The sequence below is a fragment of the Pristis pectinata genome, chromosome 6 (assembly GCF_009764475.1).
Source record: "Pristis pectinata isolate sPriPec2 chromosome 6, sPriPec2.1.pri, whole genome shotgun sequence".
In the NCBI taxonomy this organism is placed as follows: Eukaryota; Metazoa; Chordata; class Chondrichthyes; order Rhinopristiformes; family Pristidae; genus Pristis; species Pristis pectinata.
In genome coordinates this window covers 95,602,693-95,623,810 of record NC_067410.1, presented here as the reverse complement: position 1 = coordinate 95,623,810, position 21,118 = coordinate 95,602,693, and the positions used below count along the sequence as shown (strand labels likewise).

At 41.8% G+C, this 21,118-nt stretch overlaps 1 protein-coding gene across 3 annotated transcripts in view; it reads right to left on the bottom strand.

The window, feature by feature from the left end:
- Nucleotides 1–699: 699 nt before the first annotated feature.
- LOC127571791 (very long-chain specific acyl-CoA dehydrogenase, mitochondrial-like) overlaps nucleotides 700–21,118 on the bottom strand; it is a 69,217-nt gene continuing 48,798 nt past the window's right edge. For all 3 annotated transcript variants that reach the window (XM_052018498.1, XM_052018497.1, XM_052018499.1), the window contains 4 exons: nucleotides 19,657–19,729; nucleotides 16,176–16,251; nucleotides 12,583–12,780; nucleotides 700–780 (listed from right to left, as the gene is read on the bottom strand). In XM_052018498.1, coding sequence (XP_051874458.1) covers nucleotides 12,643–12,780; nucleotides 16,176–16,251; nucleotides 19,657–19,729 — 287 coding nt within the window. In that variant the 3' untranslated portion in view covers nucleotides 700–780; nucleotides 12,583–12,642. The remainder of the gene's footprint in view (nucleotides 781–12,582; nucleotides 12,781–16,175; nucleotides 16,252–19,656; nucleotides 19,730–21,118) is intronic.

Here is a 21,118-nt window from a genome sequence, read left to right as displayed (position 1 = left end):
ATTTCAGGAACTTGCTCTACCACCTTGACAGATTGGTGTTTACACACCTCCATTGTCTCTCTGCTCTTGTACAAGTTTCAAAATAATTGTAGTGTCAAGAAGCATGGAAATAGGCCCTTCGGCACACCAAGTCTGCAATGAGCATCAAGCACCATTTACACTGATCCCATTTTATTCCACCTCCATTCCCATCATACCCATTCTTCCACCCCTACCTCCAGATTTTACCACTCACCTGCACACTAGGGATAATTTAGGGCTGATGACTCTCCCAGTATATCTTGGGCACGTTGGAGAAAACCAGAGGACCCGAGTGAAACCTGCAAAGTCACAGGGAGAATGTGCAAACTTCACATAGACAGCACCAGTGGTCAGAATTGAACCCAGGTCACTGGAGCCGTGAGACAGCAGTTCTACTAACTCTGCCACTATGTCACCCCAAATGGTACTATTATTAAGACATAATAGATTCCAGCATCTGGAGCAAAAAAACAACTGCTGGAGGAGCTTAGTGGGTCAGACAGCATCTGTGGAGGGAAATGGACAGATGAAGGGTCTCAACCCAAACTTTCAACTCCACAAATGCTGCCTAACCCACTGAGTTCCTCCAGCAGTTTGTTTTTTGGTACTATTGTTACCTTGTCTACTGTCATTTATCCAGATCTGTGATGACTCTTACTGATGCAGTTCAGAAATGTGCGATTCCCTGCCCTTAGTCTTTCGCCAGGTGTGATATCTTGTGAGTTCTGTTTGTCTTTCCAGGCTTCGTTAGGGTTGACACTGCATGGATACAGTAGAGCTTTGTGTTACTTCAAACACTGTCATGGGGCATTGATAAGGTACTGATGAGGGGGAAATTTTTTATCTTCCTCAATTTGCTATATAGTGTGGTAGCAGCAGTTCTGAGGAGATTGCAGGCCCGACTCATGCTGTGGAGTCATTTGGGGAGCAGTGAGAAGCAGCGCAGAGGAGACTCATAAGGCTGAGCCTGGGATTGATTTATACAGGGGAGGTCATGTCTTTCAAACTTGACTGAGTTTCTTGAGGAGGTGATGAAGATGATTGATGAGGGTAAGGCAGTGGATGTTGTTTACGTGGACTTTAGTAAAGCATTCAACAATGTCCCTCATGGTAGGATGATCCAAAAGATTAAGGGACATGGGATCCATAGAGGCTTGAGAGATTGGATTCAAGATTGGCTGGTCATGGAAGACAGGGAAAAGGTGGCGTGTTATTCTGACTGGAGGTCTGTGACCAGTGATGTTCTGCAGGGATTGGTGCTGGGACCTCTGTTGCTTGTGATATATATAAACGATCTGGACAAAAATTCAAGTGGGCTGATTAGTAAATTTGCAGACAACATCATGCTTGGCAGAGTTGTGGATAGTGAAGAAGATTGTCAGGAAAAAACGGGATTAGTTTGGGCAGAGAAATGACAGATGGTTTAATCCAAACAAGTGTGAAATGATGCACTTTGGCAAGGCATATGCAAGAGGAAAGTATACCTTAAATGCCAGGACACTTGGGAGCGTTGATGTACAGAGGGGTTGGGGGGTGCAAGTCCATAGCTCCCTGAAAGTGATGTGTCACCACTGTATAAAACTTTGGTTAAGTCTTATTTGGACTACTGTGTGCAATCCTGCTCACCATATTACAGGAAGGATGTGGAAGCTTTGGAGAAGGCGCAGAAGAATGTTGCCTGGGTTAGAAGAGGTTGGCCAAACTTGGATTGTCGCTCTGTAACATTGGAGGCTGAGGGGTGACCTGGCAGAAGTTTATAAAATCATGAGAGACATAGATAGGGTCAGAGTCTTTTTCGCAGGGTAGAAATACCAAATACTGGAGGGCACAGGTATAAAGGGAGAGATGGAAAGTTTAAGGGAGATGTGTGAGGCAAGTTTTTTTTTACACAAGGAGTGGTAGGTGCCTGCAATGTGCTGCTGGGGGAGGTGGTGGAAGCAGATACCACAGTGAGGCTTAAGAAGCATTTAAACAGGTATATGAACAGGCAGGGAACGGAGGGATATTGTCCATATGGAGGGAGATGGGACTGGTTTAATTTGACATCATGGTTGGCACAGACATTGTGGGCCGAAGGGCCTGTTCCAGTGCTGTACTGTTCTACGTTCTATATATGTATGATTTTAATTCAAGACTGGATGTACGCGGAAAGTTTATCTGAATGTTATAAAGGGTGAAACGCTTGACCTGTTTTAACTACCAGACTACATCAATATGCAACTTATGACCCTCCCACTTCCAAGCTGCCCCTCTGTCCTTCAACCCCCTCCACTCCCTGCCAGGCAAATTCATTTTCTGAATGGAAGATAGAAGTGGGATTTCAAATGATAGGAAACTGGGCAATTGCAGGAACAGTGGGCGGCACAAACAGCAGCTTCCTCACAGTGTCAACAATCCAAGTTCAATCCTAAACTCTCATGCAGTCTGTGTGGTCTTTGCACATTCTTCCTGTGACTGCATGAGTTTCCTCCAGGCACTCCATTCCCTTTCACCTCCCAAAGACATGCAGGTTTGTAAATTAATTGGCCCCTATAAATTACCCCTAGTGTAATTTATAGTGGTATAATTTATAGTGGTATAAATTGGTATAAGTGGTATAATCCAGAGTAGATAATGGGGCAGAGAATAGGGTAGAGAGAAAATTAGCAGGGAAGTGGGATTGCTGTGAGCCAGCATACACTCAGAGGACTGAATGGCTTCCTTCTATGTCATATGGAAATAAGGGCTTGGGTTGTTTGGGAGGGTGGAGGAATTTGTAGGCAATTGTGGCTGAGAGATTGTGGGTGATAATCCAGGGATTTCTGATGAAGTCTAAGAGAGTACCTCTGGGTCCTGGATAGACTTGCTTTAGCAGGAAAAGAACACTGCTTGACTGCTCTGACCTCAGATTAAAACTGGAGTTGGCTCTGATGATGTTATAAGTACTTGATCTGCAGATTTAAAACTAAACCTCCACCGACTTTCAGCAGTTGTTCTGCATGTCCAACGAAAACAATGCATTAAAATCCCAAATCCTTAATCTAACAACGTCTGAAGATCTTGCTGGCATCCAGGCTGGAGGATTGAAGTTATACCTGTCATTAGGATCTGATTCATGAGAATAAACTGGATAAACTTGAGTACTGACAGATTTCATATCACTTTGACTTTTCATGTCATTGGGCCAGTAATGAAATGAAAATCATTGATTAACTTTTATTGCCACATTTCATCCTGTCCTACTACTATATGATATACTTGTTAATCGCTTTTCATTGTAATATTGAGAAATATTTGTTCTATCAAAAGACCAACAATCCACAAAAGAGACCGCTATTCATTAAGAGTATGCAGTGCAGAAATAGGCCCAACCAGCCCATGCCTAAGTGCACATTATATTCAAGCATCCTCCCATCTTTCTTTGCTAACCCCATCAATGTAACCCTCAGAATTTCCTTCTCCCTCTTACAATTATTTAGTATCAGCTTAAACTACTCCCTGTGGAAACAAGTTACCAATTCTTATCACTCTTCGGATGAAGAAATTCCCGTTTAATTTCTTGGTCATTATGTTGTGTTGTTGGCCTCTTGTTTTGCTCTTCCCCCACAGATGGGAACACTCTTAGTGTATTTACTCTGTCAGAACCTTTCATAATTGTAGAAAACTTCAATTAGGTCACCCCTCAACTTTTTCTTTTCAGAAGTGACACCCAAACATATCCATCCTTTCCAGGCAGATTTATCTTCACATATCTGGCTGATCTCCTTCGCTTTATAATTTAATGAATATTTCAGTACTACAGTATCAACAACAACAACATTTCTATTTATACACTACAAGTGAAATGATTTTCACTTAAGATAAGATCTTTATTAGTCACATGTACATCGAAACACACAGTGAAATGCATTTTTTGCATAGTGTTCTGGGGGCAGCCCGTATGTGTCGCCATGCTTCTGGCGCCAACATAGCGTGCCCACAACTTCCTAACCTGTCCATCTTTGGAATGTGGGAGGAAACCGGAGCACCCGGAGGAAACCCACGCAGACACAGAGAGAACATACAAACTCCTCACAGACAGCGGCGGGAATTGAACCTGGGTCGCTGGCGCTGTAAAGCATTACGCTAACTGCTACACTACCATATCTGCCCTTAATGGCATCATCTGTTAGGTCCATTTGTATGTCCATAATAAGAAATAGGAATAGGTCATTTGGCCCCTCATGCCTGTTCTGCCATTCAATAAGAGCATGGCTGATCTGATTTTCGTCATCCAATTTCCCACCTTTTCCCAATAATCCATGATTCCCTTACCAATTAAAAACCTATCTCAGCTTTATGCAGATGTATGTAAATACATTTCAGCCTCCACAGCTTTCTGGGGCAAGGAATTCCAAATACCCCGGTCATGGGCCCTCCCATGAGGGGAAACATGCTCCTAGCATTTTCCCTGCCAAGCTTTCCTAAGAATTCTCTAGATTTCAATAAGATCACTTCTCATTCTTTTAAACTGCAGAGTGCAGACTCAACCTGTTCAACCTTTCTTCAAAGGACAACCTCTCCATACTCAGGATTATCATAGTGGAACTTCTGTCTCCAAGGATAACATTCTTTCCTTGAATAAGGGGATCAAAACTGTTCACTGTACTCTAGATATAGTCTCATAAGTGCCTTGCACGGTTGTGGTAGGATTTCCCTACTTTTATATTACAGCCCCATTGAAATAAATGCATTCCATTAACCCTTCCATCTGTATGCTGGCTTCCTTAGTTTAATATATAAGGGCCCCCAAATCTTTGTGCTGCAGTTTTCTGCAGTCTTTCTCCATTTAAGTAATAATCTGTTTTATCGTATATTGTGGCTTATTATTAGGTCATACTTAAAATGGTATATGTTTTATTATATTGGACCACAAACCACTCATGCACTAATAGTGCTCAATGTACCAAATTTCTCACTTGTATCCCACATTCCTTCCTATTATATCCTCTAATATATTTCTGATCTTCATTACAACTAATCTGATATATACTAATAATATTCTCTGATCTAGTCCAGACAATCTCCATTACAGTCTAATACACCATACATTTGATCTCAGATGTTACCTGTATTTATTTACACAATTCTTATTAGTAGGGAGGAACGTATGGTGACATATTCTAAAGCAGGTCATGCCAGTAGGGGCCACTAATAGTGCTTTAATACAGAGTACAAAATGGATCCAGAGGGAACAGGTAAAAGGGCAAAGCTCTCCAGGAAGATAAACATCACTTCTCAAGTCAGAATGAAAGGCATTTATGTTATACATTCTGTAACTGATTTTCAAGCCCAATGCCTAACTTCTTCATCAAGAATATTTTCTGCAAACAAGAGATTTCATGATGTCAGCTATTTAGCTTTTTAAACATACAGCTGTGTTTGAAGTGAAATTCACGGTAGCGGGGGCATAGATAGGGTGGACAAGCAATGTCTTTTTCTCGTTATTGAGCGATCCAATACCAGAGGGCATGCATTTAAGGTGAGAGGGGGTAAGTTCAGAACAGACGTGAGGGGTACGTTTTTTTACTGAGGGAGTGGTGGATACCTGGAATGTGTTGCCTGATAGGGTGGTGGAGGCAAACTCATTGGGGGCTTTTAAGGGGGATTTGGATGGGCACATGAATGAAAGGAAAATAGAGGGATATGGGCATTCTGTAGGTAGGAGGGAATAGCTATGTCAGCACAGCATTGTGGGCCGAAGGCCCTGTTCTGTGCTGTACTGTTCTATGTTCTATGTACCGGTTAACATAACGCTATTACAGTGCCAGCGACCCAGGTTCAATTCTGGCTGCTGTCTGTAAGGAGTTTGTACGTTCTCCCCATGTCTGCATGGGTTTCCTCCGGGTGCTCTAGTTTCCTCCCACATTCCAAAACACATATGGGTTAGGAGCTGCGGGCATGCTATGTTGGCGCTGGAAGCGTGATGACACTTGCGGGCTGCCCCCAGAACACTCTACGCAAAAGCTGCATTTCACTGTGTGTTTCGATGTACATGTGACTAATAAAGAAATCTTGTCTTAAATTCACAACAAGATTCTGTCTTCGGAACATAGACAGGTGTTATGATAAAGAGGAATCAGAAAAACAGCACTGATCAGAAAAACAGTAAGATCAAGTTCCACATGAGGCAGATATTTCCAGTCAACAGAATGGTTTTCCACTTCACTGCCAATTACTGTTGCTTTTCCACTAAAAGCTGTTTCAAAATAGAAAATGAAGGCAGAAATCAGACATTACAAATCTGCCCTTTTTTACTTTATCAAGTAAATGGATAGAATTTCCTTTTAGATAATTTTTACCTTTTCTTGAAATTCAGATATTCCTTTCTCCAAATATTTCTGAAATATAAACAAACTCCTCACGACCTTAATAGAAAGTATTTATGTAATTACTAGATCTTTTACAATATCGTGATATCCCAATATGATTTGCAGCTACTCAAGACAAACTCTTGGGTCTTATTTCTGGAGTCCCAGTATGTACCCGTCCAAACCCAGAAGGAAAGACTGGCTGTTGGAGTCACAAATGGGATCTTGGGAAGCAGATGCCATCCATTCCCGTTTGGGCATCTTCTGGTCACAAATCTTTTTCACATCTGGTACATCTGACTTTCCTACACAGGTGACTTTTTAAAACAGTATTGCCATCTTCTGACCCTGATTTGCAAATTTCAAATACCCAACTTCTGGCCCATGCTCCTCCCTGCTCTTCATAATGGCAGATTAAAATAGAAGGCTGTGGGAAAGGGGTGGTGAGGGATAAATTTCACCCTCAAGACTCTTGTATGATTTTGATTTACAGCAAACAGCTGGTGACAAACATCTTCTAAAGTTGACTGGTTGTGGACACCAAGTGCAGTAGCTTCATAGCTCCACAACACTTCTACTGGGTGAAACATCAGATAGTTGAAGAAGCTTCTTTCACAGAAATAGTATGTGCCAAAGTAATTTGCTGAGCAGAGTAACCCCTCACGACTGCAATTAAAAGATCAAATGGATAAATTTGTACTCTTGGGTCTCATTAAATGTATTTTTGAAGCACCTGATTATAAGGCTGCTGTACTTGTCAAAACATGCTTGTAGTTACTTTAATAGCATGCTAATGGTTTACTGTATAAAATAACAGATGGCTCTGTAATATCCTCAAGAGGCTTCAATGACATCAAAACCTGTAAAAGCATGTTTCACACAACTTGTACAGTCATCAATAGCCAAAAGGTTACTGACAGAGATTTCTGAATGTGTGGAATTTCACTTCACCATCTGACTTTAACCATATTATTACTCCAAATGCACGAGCATCAAAGAATGCCATCAAAGGGTAGCAATGGAGAGAGTGCAGAAGAGACTTGGCAGGATATTGCCTGGAATGGAGGGTTGTAGCTATAAGGAGAGATTGGATAGACTGGGTTTATTCTCACTGGAGTCATAGAGCAATACAGCATGGATACAGGCCCTTCGGCCCACAGGTCCATGCCTACCATGGTGCCCACCCAGCTAATCCCAATTTCCTGCGTATGCCCCATATCCCTCTATAAGCCCCACCCCTGCATGTACCTATCCAAGTGCTTCTTAAATGACCTATTGTACCTGCCTCAACCACTTCATCTGGCAGCTCGTTCCATACACTCGCCACCCTCTGCATGAAAAGGTTGTCCTCAAGTCCCTTATAAATCTTTCCCCTCTCACTATAAACCTACGCCCCCTAGTTTTGGATTCCCCTACCCTGGGAAAAGACTGCTACCATCCACCTTATCTATGCCCCTCATGATTTTATAAACCACTGTAAGGTCACCCCTCATTCTCCTATGCTCCAAGGAATAAAGACCTAGCCTGGCCAGCCTCTCCCTATAACTCAGGCCCCCTAGTCCTGGCAACATCCTCATAAATCTTTTCTGCACTCTTTCCAGTTTAATCATCCTGTCTACCTGTGATGGCACTTTCAATGAACTATGCACGTGTACTCCTTGGTCCCTCTATTGCATTACACTCCCTGGTGCCCTACCATTCATAGTATAAGGCCTATGCTGGTTTGACTTTCCAAAATTCATCACTTCACACTTATCTGTATTGAAATCTATTTGCCACTCCTCGGCCCACTTCCCTAACTGATCAAGTTCCCCCTGTAATCGATGATAACCTTCTTCACTATCACCAACACCTCCTAATTTCATGTCATCCACAAACTTACCGATCAAGCCTTGTACATTCACATCCAAATCATTTATATAAATAAAGAATGCAAGGGTCCCAATACCAACCCCTGCAGCACATCACTATTCACCGGCCTCCATTCCGAGAAACAACCTTCAACCACCACTGTCTGCTTTGAGCCAATTTTGAATCCACCTAACTAGCTCTCCCTGGATTCCATGGCCCCTAACCTTCCAGATTGGCCTACCATGCAGGCCTTGCTGAAGTCCAAATAGACAATATCCACTATACTACCTTCATCTACCTTTTTGGTTACCTCTTCAAGAAACTCTAAAATGTTTGTCAAGCACAAATTTCCATGCACAAAGCCATGCTGACTCTTCCTGATCAGACTCATTCTATCCAAACGCTGTTAGATCCTGTCCCTCAGAATTTCCTCCAGTAATTTTCCTACTACAGGAACATAGGAGGTTGAGGAGGGACCTTGTAGAGGTTTACAAAATTATGAGGGGCATAGATAGGATAGATCAGATGGTCAGAATCTTTTTCCCAGGGTAGGGGAGTCCAGAACTGGAGGGCAGAGGTTTAAGGTGAGAGGGGAGGAACTTAAAGGAGATCTGAGGGGTAGGTTTTTCAAACAGAGAGTGGTGAATACATGGAACGAGCTGCCAGTGGTGGTGGTGGAGGCAGATACAATTACAACACTTAAAAGACATTTGTGACGGATAGGAAGTGTAGAGAGGGATATAGGGTTAATGCAAGTAAATAGGATTTATGTAGATAGGCATCAGTTAGCGTGAGTGAGGTGAGCAGACGGGTCCCATTTTTGTCCTGTACACTTCTATGATTCTGTGAGTATCATGGACAAATATGAATCTTTTAAGTGTCAATTTTGCAGAACTTCCCAGAAGTACTCATATTGATACCATTTCTACAGAGTTTGATTCCCGTCGCTGTCTGTAAGGAGTTTGTATGTTCTCCCGTGTCTGCATGGGTTTTCTCCGGGTGCTCCGGCTTCCTCCCACATTGCAAAGACGTATGGGTAGGTTAATTTGGGTTTAAAATGGGCGGCGCGGACTCGTTGGGCCGTAAGGGCCTGTTACCACACTGTACATAAAATAAAATAAATAATAAAAATAAAATAAAAAAGCTAAATTGGTGACTGATTCAACACCAGGCTAGACAAACATCTTAGGAAAGGGCAAATACATCCTCCTAAAAAAAGGAGTTACATGGAGGTCCTGTAGAAATGCAGGTTCAAACTAAACTTTTCAGGCTAGGAGGGGGACCAATATCCTCATGGGCAAGTTTGCTAGAGCTTTTGTGGAGGGTTTAAATTAGTTTGGCAGGGGGATGGGAACCCAAGTGATAGGTGAGAAGATGGGGCAGTTGGTGTACGGGTTGACGCAGCATGTAGAGACTGTGAGGAAGGAAAGGCAGTTGATAGGGCAAAATTGCAGTCAGTTGGATGGGTTGAAATGTGTCTACTTTAATGCAAGAAGTATCAAGAACAAGGGAGATCAACTTAGAGCATGGGTCAGTACATGGAACTACGACATTGTGGCCATTACAGAGACTTGGCTGTCACAAGGGCAGGGATGGCTGCTGGATGTTCTGTGGATTAGATGTTTCAAAAGGGACAGGGAGGGAGGTAAAAGATGTGGGGGAGTGGCATTGCTAATCAGGGATAGTATCACAGCTGCATAAAGGGAAGATGTCCTCGAGGGATCGTCTACTGAGTCAGTGTGGGTGGAGATCAGAAACAGGAAGGGAGCAATCACTCTATTGGGAGTATTCCATAGACCACCCCCACACCCCCCCCCCCCCCCCGCCAAGTAGCAACTGAGACACTGAGGAATAGATTGGGAGGCAGATTTTGAAAAGGTGCAAAAATAACAGGGTTGTTGTCATGGGTGATTTCAACTTCCCCAATATTGATTGGCACCTCCTCAGTGCAAAAGATTTAGATGGGGCAGAATTTGTTAGATGTGTCCAGGAAGGATTCCTTACACAATATGTAGACAGGCCAACGAGAGGAGAGGCCATTCTGGATCTGGTACTAGGCAATGAACCTGGTCAGATCTCTCGGTGGGTATTTCAGAGACAGTGACCACAACTCCCTGACCTTTATCCTTGCCTTGGAGAGGGATAGGAGCAGATGGTGTCAGAAAGTATTTAATTGGGGGAGGGGATTAATGATGCTATTAGGCAGGAACTTGGGAATGTAAATTGGGAGCTGATTTACTCAGGAAAATGCACAATGGAAATGTGGAGGTTGTTTAGTGATCACTTCCAGGGTAGGTTTGTCCCATTGAGGTAGAGTGAAGGAACCATGGTTGACAAGAGATGTGGAATGTCTAGTGAAGAAGAAGAAAGATGCTTACTTAAGGTTCAGGAAGCAAGGATCAGACAGGGCTCTAGAGAGTTACAAGGTAGCCAGGAAGGAACTTAAGAATGGACGTAGGAAAGCTAAAGGGGGCATGAAAAGGCCTTGGCAAGTAGGATTAAGGGAAACCTCAAGGCGTTCTACTCGTATGTGAAGAACAGGAGGATGACTAGAGTGAAGGAAGGACTGATTAGGGATAGAGGAGGAAACATATGCCTGGAGTCGGAGGAGGTAGGGGAGGTCCTTAATGAATACTTTGCTTCGGTACTCACCTGTGAGAAAGACCTTGATGTTTGTGAGGACAGCGTAAACCAGGCTGATAAGCTAGAACGTGTCAATGCTAAGAAGTGCTGGAATTTTTGAAAAACATTAGGATAGATAAGTCCCCAGGGCTGGGCAGGATATATCCCAGGATACTACAGGAAGCAAGGGAAGAGATTTCTGAGCCCTTGGTGATGATCTTTGCATCCTCACTGGCCACAGGAGTAGTACCAGATGATTGGAGGTTGGCAAATGTTATTCCTTTGTTCAAGAAAGGGAGTAGGGATAACCCTGGGAATTATAGACAAGTGAGTCTTACTTCAGAGGAGGGCAAATTATTGGAAAAGATTCTTAGGGACAGGATTTATGAGCATTTGGAGAAGCATAGTCTGATTAGGGACAGTCAGTATGGCTTTGTGAGGGGCAGGTCATGCCTAACGAGCCTGATTGAATTCTTTGAGGATGTGACAAAACACATTGATGAGGGTAGAGCAATGGGTGTGGTGTACATGGACTTTAGTAAGGTGTTTGATAAGGTTCCCCATGATAAGCTCATTCAGAAGGTCAGGAGGCATGGGATCCAGGAAAACTTGGCGGTGTGGATTCAGAATTGGCTCGCTCATAGAAGGCAGAGGGTGGTAGTAGATGGAGCGTATTCTGCCTGGAGATCAGTGACCAGTGGTGTTCCACAGGGATCTGTTCTGGGACCCCTGTTCTTTCTGATTTTTATAAATGACTTGGACGAGGAAGTGGAAGGGTGGCTTAGTAAGTTCGCAGATGACACAAAGCTTGGTGGTGTTGTGGATAGTGTAGATGGTGTCGAGGGTTACAGTGGGACACTGATAGGATGCAGAGCTGGGCTGAGAAGTGGTAGATGGAGATTAACCCAGAAAAGTGTGAAGTGATACACTTTGTGAGATCGAATTTGAAGGCAGAATACAGGGTTAATGGCAGGACTCTTAGCAGTGTGGAGGAACAGACGGATCTTGGGGTCCACATCCATAGATTCCTCAAGGTTGCTGCACAGGTCAACAGGGTTGTTAAGAAGGCATATTGCCCTTTATTAGTTGGGGGATTGAGTTCAAGAGCCGTGAGGTAATGTTGCAGCTCTATAAAACCCCGGTTAGACCACACTTAGAATATTGTGTTCAGTTCTGGTCGCCTCACTATAGGAAGGATGTGGAAGCTTTAGAGAGGGTGCAGAGGAGATGTACCAGGATGCTGCCTGGATTGGAGAGCATGTCTTATGAGGACAGGTTGAGCGAGCTAGCACTTTTCTCTTTGGAGTGACGGAGGATGAAGGGTGACCTGATAGAGGTGTACAAGATGATAAAAAGCTTAGATCGAGTGGACAGCCAGAGACTTTTTCTCAGGGCGGAAATGGCTAACATGAGGGCCATAATTTTAAGGTGATTGGAGGACGGTACAGGGGGGAATATCAGAGGTAAGTTTTTTTACACAAAGAGTGGTGGGTGCATGGAACACATTACCAGGGGTGCTGGTAGAGGCAGATACATTAGGGATATTTAAGAGACTCTTTGATAGGCACATGGATGATAGAAAAGTGGAGGGGTATGTGGGAGGGAAGGGTTAGGTTGATCTTAGAGTAGGTTAAAAGGTCGGCCGAAGGTCCTGTACTGTGCTGTAATGTTCTATGTTCTATGTTCTAAATTTGCAAAACAACCTTTGACTAGCCAATGTTCACATTATGTACCACTTAATTAAGGGGACTCCATGTACCTTTATTGTATTATGCACCAAGAATTCAATTGTATTAAAAATTGCCAAATGGCTAATTGCTTAGAATCCAAGGGGATGAATTGCTGCAACTCCTCCCTTGGCCACAAGCTCTTTGGATATAACTTTCATGTTGCTGATGACCCGCATGCTGGGCTTAGACTTTAGTGCATTCAGATTGTTGGTTACACGAGCAAATGCCTGAAACAAAGAAAGTTAGTTAAAACATTGAATGCTTTATCTAAAGAGCACTCACGTAAACCAGAATGTTGTAAAGTGCAACATTAGTTTTAATTCTATTGTACCATGCCAGTAAACACAGAACAGATCATAAGTTGACTATTCGTCAAGTAGGGACATATTATTTCAACAATGTAAAGGCAATTGTTAATATATATAGAAAAAAACATTCATCCCATAAAGCAACATTGTACCCAAACAACTTTTATCTGCAGTCTCGTGTCTCCTTGTTAATATCGATGGTGGACTCAGATTAGCAAAGCAAAGAGGGCATTTTCACTGGACAAAACTTCTTGATCATCACTTTTGTCAAAGAGCTTTACACAATTTCAGGTTAGGAGTGGCAGTTTTCGAACTCCTGACAAGATAGTAGCTTTGAACCTATGACCTTAACTGCTAACGTCTCTCAAATCTTGCTACTAACCCTTGACTCACGTTAACATTGGTGGTTTTACTTAATGTAGGCTTTGACTGGCATTGAACTTGGTCTGCTTCTCAGGTGGAAAACAGATACCAAAACATCCTCCAGGATACATGATGCATATACTGTACCTACTGTTTCAGTAAATGAAGAAAAGAACTGTCCAAGATTCAGAGTTATTGACTACATTCAGGAGAATGTGGTGTTTATGCATCTTAATCAGCTGTCCTTAAAAGGACCTTTGGAGGTGACCAGTTTGTTACAATATAATCAGCTGCCAAAGTTTATGTCCATCTCCCATACCCCCTCTCAGTCATAATCCCCTTTCTTGATTACTCTCCACCCCCACCCACCCCACTCCTTTCTCCCACTCAGGACCTCCCATCTATGTAGGGATCACTTCCACATCTTCCAATTGCCCTTCTCATTCCCAATCACCTATTTCTACTCCTCTTCCTGCAAGCAATTTCCAACACCCTCTTTCCACCATTTCCTGACCACTTACCACCCTCCTGACTGTCTCTCAAATTTTGCAGGACCCTTTTGTATAAAAGCAGACTAAGAAGGCTTATGAGGAATAAAAGATAGGTTAAGAATGCATTTGTGTAAATGCACAATGTATAATGAATTAAGGATAGTGAGCTATAAAAGTGAATAGCTATGTGGATGTTGTAGAGGCAAAATGATAAGGACTGGGTGATTAATATACAGAGATACAATGTGTTCAGAAAAGATAAGGAAGTTAAAAAGGGATATGGGGTGGCAGAACTGATTAGAGAAGACATTGTGGAGTTGGAAATACAGGATACCCTTGAGGATCAAGGACAGAGTTAATTGGTTAGAATTGTGAACCTAAAAAGGTGAGAACATGGCACTGTGGTATTCTATAATCCTCCAAATAGTGAGAAGGAGACAGAGCAGCAAATCTGGAAGAAAATTACTGAGTTGTGCAAGAACTGTACGGTGGTGTTATTGGGGGACGTTAGTTACTCAAGTAGCAATTGGGATAATGTCAGAGGAACAGGTGAGGAGGGGAGCAATCCTTAAAATGTGCTCAGTGGAACTTCCTTAGCCAGTATGTTCTCAGCCCAACTGGGAAGGAGGGAACTAGCAGGAGGAGGGGAATGGGACTGACTGGATTGCTCTATTGAGCTGACGTGATCTCAGTGGGTGAAATTATCTACTTTTGAGCTAAAATGACTCTATGATCTACTTGAAATCCAAAATTAAACCCTTGGTGGTTATCCTGCTTTCTTAGGGGAGCCGGAGAGCTCAATGTTAAATGATTGTCCTGAATTTAGCCAGTTTAGCAAAATGCAGAAGACGATATGCTCAAAATAGTGAGAAGGAGACAGAGGAGCAAATCTGGAAGAAACAGTGCTACAGGCAACAGTGGTGGAGGCGAATACGATAGGGTCTTTTAAGAGACTTTTGGATAGGTACATGGAGCTGAGAAAAATAAGGGGCTATGGGTAAGCCTGGTAGTTTCTAAGGTAGGGATATGTTCAGCACAGCTTTGTGGGCCAAAGGGCCTGAATTGTGCTGTAGGTTTTCTATGTTTCTAGATAAGACTCATGGTTTAAATAACCTGCTTCAGGAACAAAGCGTTAGGTATAAATACTGGGCAGGAAGATCACCGCTATTTTGCTTCAAAGTGGATCGTGATCTTTTATATTCATCAGAGATGCAGATGGGGTCTTTGTTTAAGATGGCACCGGTGAATCTGCAGCATTTCCACAGTTGCTGGACTAAAGTATCTGCAGAGATGATATGTGGAGTAAATCCCATTACCCAGAAGCACAAGGTCTATCACTGAGCCAAGGCTGACACCTGTAGGTGGGTGCATATTTAACAAAGTGCACTTTCAGAAACTCTGAAAGCATTGTGAGTGTCTTGTTAATATAAGGCAAAGACAAGGTAGATAGTCAGTGTCTTGTTCCCAGGATGGAAATGTCAAATACTAGAGGGCATAGCTTTAAAGTAAGAGAGGGGAAAGTTTAAGGGAGATTTGCGAGGCAAGTTTTCACCTACACAGAGTGGTAGGTGCCTGGAACGCACTGCCAGGGGAAGTAGTGGAAGCAGATACAAAGCAACTTTTAAGAAGCATTTAGACAGGAACATGAACAGGCAGGGAATTGGGGGGGGGGGGGGTATAGGCAATGTGCAGGCAGATGTGCGGTTTAAAGTGGCATAATGGTCAGCACAGACATTGTGGGCTGAAGGGCCTGTTCCTGAGCTGTACTGTTCCATGTTCTATGTTCTAAGTTCAATACAATTACTTTAATTGCCAATGGGAAAAACAGTCCTAGAAGTTAATGTCTGGAGGTCATTTACAGGTGGATTCCAGGATAATTATCAGTCAGGTCATTAAACTCAACCTATATTCAGCCAGTTCCTCGGTTAATGTTGCTCGCATTAAACATCTTGCCCACCTCTTGCTGAGATACTTGTCGAGAGTTCCTTCAGTGGCATCACCAACCTGCTGCCCCCAGCAAACCCTATTCCCTATGGGAAGAGTACCTTCTTCCTCTCACACACCCATTTGATAAGGCAGCCTCCTAGAAGCCGGAGGTCCCTTGCACCACATTCGTGCTGGCATTATCAGTGCTCACAACAGTGTTTTAGTTGTGTGCAACCAATTCTGATACATGCAACTTTCTTTTAAAAGATGTTGGCTGCTTTTAATTGGTATCAATGACATATAATATTCACTCTTCATTCAAGAGTAAGTTGCCATTGGAAAAGCCTGAATGCCAGACAGGACACCTATTTTGATCAAATATCGATCATGCCCCTTGCCTTTGTGCAATTCATCCACATGTATCCTGGACACCTAAGGAACAGACAATTTTTTCCTCAATATCTATCACTACTTAAAAACTATCATTTGTTAAAACCAAGCTTCTATCAGAGAACAATGGTATGAAAATCGTACCTCAAGGCACCAGGTTTCACAGAGAACCTTCTCATGTTGAGCTGTTGGGTGCCCTTTGCTGAGTGCCTGAGAAGCCCTGGAATATGTAAGAGTAAATAAGTTTAATTGTAAGTTCCCAAAATGAACTCTAGATGGCAATGTCAACAATACTTTATCTTACTGTAATAGCTCCCATCGCTTTGCATTTCGACGTTCTCAAAGCTGACATTCCATTAGACATTTTTTAATGTTTTTGTACCCATCTAATAGATTAGGAAAGCCCTATTTCTCCCTGCTCCTCAAAGTCCCTAGGTCTTCAACATTTAGAAAATATCATGGCCTAGGAATTCAGACATTCGTTTCAGTGTTTCTGGAATAGAACATGATTATGATGATTTCTGGGTCAAATCACACCACACCATTAATTTAACCAGGCATTTGTAGTCATGAATCCTGCTTTATTTGGATGGCCTATTTCCAAGTTAAGGTCACACCAAATGATGTCATTTCTATGCTGGAGAAATGTTTCCACTTGATTCCAACTTGCACATGTCATTTGGTGTTCTCAGAACAACCCGGTTTTCATCGCAATGCTTTCTCTGAAGCAGTATGATTTGAAGAAGATCTTCCTGCCCAGGACTGGGAAACCAACCCAAGTAGGACTTTTTTTTAAATTTACTTACTTAACCTTTCTCCTTGATCCCTTCTTCAGGCCCTGTTCCTCAATCCTTCCTTGTAGACCAATTCTCCAATGCAACCTTAGTTGCAGCCTGATATTCCAACACAATCACTCTTCCTAGTTGAGATCCTGCAATGAGAACATCTGAGACTCTGATCCTCTGAAGTCCAGTTCTGATTTCCTGAGTGGTCCCCATCGTAGGTCCTAACCTAATGACCTGATTCTCAGCCACTAAGCCACATAATGCCATACATCCAGACCTGGTCTTCCACTCAGCTTCTCCTTTCCTTTGTCTACATTGTCTGTAGAATCCAGTCATGGCGCCACACAATCAAAATTGGTCATTATTCTGCAGCAAAAAGACCACATTTCTAATAAATCTTTTTTATTGTTTCCAAAGTGAATGAGCGCACACTTCCTACACACATCCACACCTACCACAGAATTGACCATTCAATTTGTCAGGGTTCCTTTCCGACTTTTTACTAATACTCACAAAATTTACTCTTCCACCTAACCTTTTATTGTCATCAAACTCTCGAATATGTAGTCAAATTCAAGAGAATATTAGTCTCATCAGTGCACAGATGTAACATGCTGTATTACCTCCATGCCAAATGCTCACTGTGGAATTCAGTTGCAAGGTGAGCAAATTCACAAATGTTACTTCATAAACTGCAAGGTTAAAAGGTAAGAAATTTTATATCATAAATCCTCTGAATGGTTTACTTACATGCACAGACAGCAATCCCCACTATCATATGTTGTTTTCTGAATGTGGTAATATTGCAATACATCATTTTGATAACTGTAATTACCAGTGCAGTATGCCATGGCTACCATTAAAACATATTGTGCAGCTTATATTGTGTATTGCAATAGGAAGGAGTATCCACAAATCTTAAAATGCATTGTTCCAAACACTGTATTGTAAAACATTGCATTTTTGTACCATACATTAGTGATGAACAATGTGACACATTACTGACTGCTCTTATTGTGGGACTCACATGGAGCATATGTAATTAAAAATCACACAAAGGCGCAGAAGGTTTTCTTTGATTCTTGAAATAGTGAGTATGAAATTCAGCAATAGTCACAATGAAAAACTACCCGGAACAGGGTTTGGAGATCAGGGTCGGTGATTGGAACTAAATTTCAGAGGGATTGGTTCAGGCAGGTCCAGGACTAGGTATTAATGAAAAGGTCCAGTCCCAGGATTCAGGGAGGATAATAATCAGGAAGGTGAGAAAGGAGGTTGAGGGCTCACAAATGAACCCCATGCCTCACTTTTCATTGAAGAATTGGAAAAGGGATCTCAAACGGGCTTTGTGTCCTACTTAAGTATGGACAGGGCCTAACACCTTTTCTCAGGGGCCCATATTTTTTTGATCCTTAACCAATGTCACAAACGTTCAACTTCTAGTGAGAAGGGGAGATGGGGGATCAGTGATGGTGCTGGCAATCAAAAAAAAACTGCAGATGCTGGAAATATGAAATCAAAACAGCAAGTTCTGGAAACATTCAACAGTTCAGGCAGCATCTGCAGAAAGAAAAACAGAGTTAACGTTTAGAGTTAAGCTCCAAAACCCTTCATCTGAACCCTTCATCAGTGATGACGATGAGCTTGATTAATGTGGGGCAGGAAGAATACCTCTGCCAGTCAAACTCCACACTACTAAGCCTCTCAATTGAACTCTATGCTTCACTTTACTGCTCCAGCACAATCTAAACATGGAGAAAGGACCTCAAGCAGGTTTTAAGTCTTTTAGTTAAATATGGACAGGGCTTAACACCTGTTTCAGCTGCAGATAAAGGGGCACATATTTTGTGATCCTTAACCAATGTCACAAGGATCCAACTTGTGAAAAATACACACATATATTCTGCCCATCTTATTGGATCCTCAGTAAGTCAGTAGGTCAAGAGGCTGATGGGAGACCTGATAGAAGTTTGAGCAGCTCAGATGGAGTAGACAGTTACACCTTCAATCCCACAATAAGAGCAGTCAATAATGTGTCACATTGTTCATTACAAATGTATGGTACAAAATGCAATGTTTTACAGTACAGTATTGGGTACAATGCATTTTAAGATCTGTGGATACTCCTTACTAGTGCAATACACAATATAAGCTGCACAATGTATTTTAATGGTAGCCATGGCATACTGCACTATTAATTACAGTAATTAAAATAATGTATTGCAATATTACCACATTCAGAAAACAACATATGATAGTGGGGAATTACTTGTTTAATTAGTTCAGCACAACATCGTGGGCCAAAGGGCCTGTTCCTGTGCTGAACTGTTCAATGTTCTATGCTGTAGGTACTGGCTGATAAACTGACATTGCAAATCATCTTCTAAGATGCCATGTCTGACCATCATCCCATCTGCTGGTGAATGCATTCAAATCTGGAGAATGTCATTTAGTTGCAGTGAAATAAAGCATCCACTCAGTATTGCTTTGACTAAAGATTTTCTGCAAAAGGACTGATAATATTTTATAGAGACTAGTAATGTTGCACACGATTCACCAAATAGTAAGAGAATATGGGTTGGAACTTCAACTCTTTCAGTGATGCACAATAGGCATTACATCAATTGCCATAAACACAACACCTAATATTTAATTTGATTGACCACAATGGAATTAAATGAATGCCCACTCTAATACCAATTGTGCATTCACTGGCTGAGCCAAATTTCACTCTCATACAGGTTTATAGCTAGCATGAATTCTATCTGTTGAGGGTGGTATCAGGATTGTATGGAGTGCATTATTATTGGAGAGGAGAAACTTGTCTTTCAAGAGCTTACCTGGAGATGACCACAGTCATGGCATAAATATCAATGGCTGCATCAGCAATTTTCTTCAATAAAAACTGCTCATCTGAAAACCAGCAAGGAGTTAGTGGAAAACTTTGATATCTGACAAATGTAGCACAATGCCCAGACGCCAGTGCCTGTGACATAAGCTGTTCTCCTGACCTGTTGGCCTTTTCCCTGAAGCCCAGGCAACAGAGCTTTTTGTGCATTTATATTTCTTATTTGCAGTTTACCCTGTATGAGTTTTGGAAACCTGGAAGTTAGGGTAAAAAAACTGTTTTCTGCAAGTTTGTATGAGTGGTGAATATAGCCCGAACTCCATAGTGAACTGTAGAAATAACATAGAAGTTATCTTATTGCAGTGAAACATTTCAGATGGGCAGGGCAAAAGAAAACTTTATTAAATATGGTTCATAATCTACAGGACTGCTGAAGAATCTGAAAGACAACTGAATAAATACTGTGAACTGCATTCCCCTAAAATCCTTGTCTATGTTGTGCTAAATGCAGTAATGTAAAACATTGCATATTTTATACTATATATGATGAATGAACTTTAATGTATCATTACAAGTTCTAGTTTGATGTTGAAATTGAGCATGTGGAACCAAGAATCAGAAAGTACCCTTTGATTTTTTTTCTCCAAAAGCCATTTGAAATAATGGGTATTAAATTCAACACTGACTGGCATGAAAAACAAGCAGAGGCAGAGTTGACAACTTGCTCCAGGTTAAATTGAGATTCATAGCCTTAAAGTTATACTGGTAATCAATCAAATCTCACAATTGTTTAAAAACCCATTTTCTCACCCAACACACACAGTCCAAAACTGATGCCATTTAAGCACTAGAATTGCAAATCATCAGTAAGAAGACTTCTATGATATAACTGTTGTCTGTGATTGCATTTTATCATCAGCTTTGATATAATTGCAAACTGCAAGATAAAACTGGGACATAAGATCACAGAACACGTTAGGTTTCTAAGCTGAACCATCATTAAGGAATCCAATTATTCTATAATTATTCTTTCATGGTTTTCACTTCAACAATGCTACCTGTTAAGTCCCTACTTTATGATAATTGTAAGGTATCAGTATTATTACTAGCTCCAACCTCATGTTACCTATCCTATTGTCGTAAGTTAGTCTGGAGTAATATTCTAGATCTATCGTTTCCATTAAGTTTACTGTTTCCATTAAGTTTTCTTCCCTTCTCCCTATTTCATTTCAGTTAGGGAACTTGTATATTAACACAGTAATTTCTAAATATGTGGGAATTAGATGAAATAAACCTCAGACATGTGTAGGGGAGCCACAACCTCATCCAATCAAACCTAATATTTTAATGAACTGTAAACAAGTAGGATCTGTGAGCTGGGTTTGCATTTACAGGCCAGAGCAGGAGTGAATCAAGTACTGCTGATTTCCCATTGTCAAATTGGGGTCTACAGC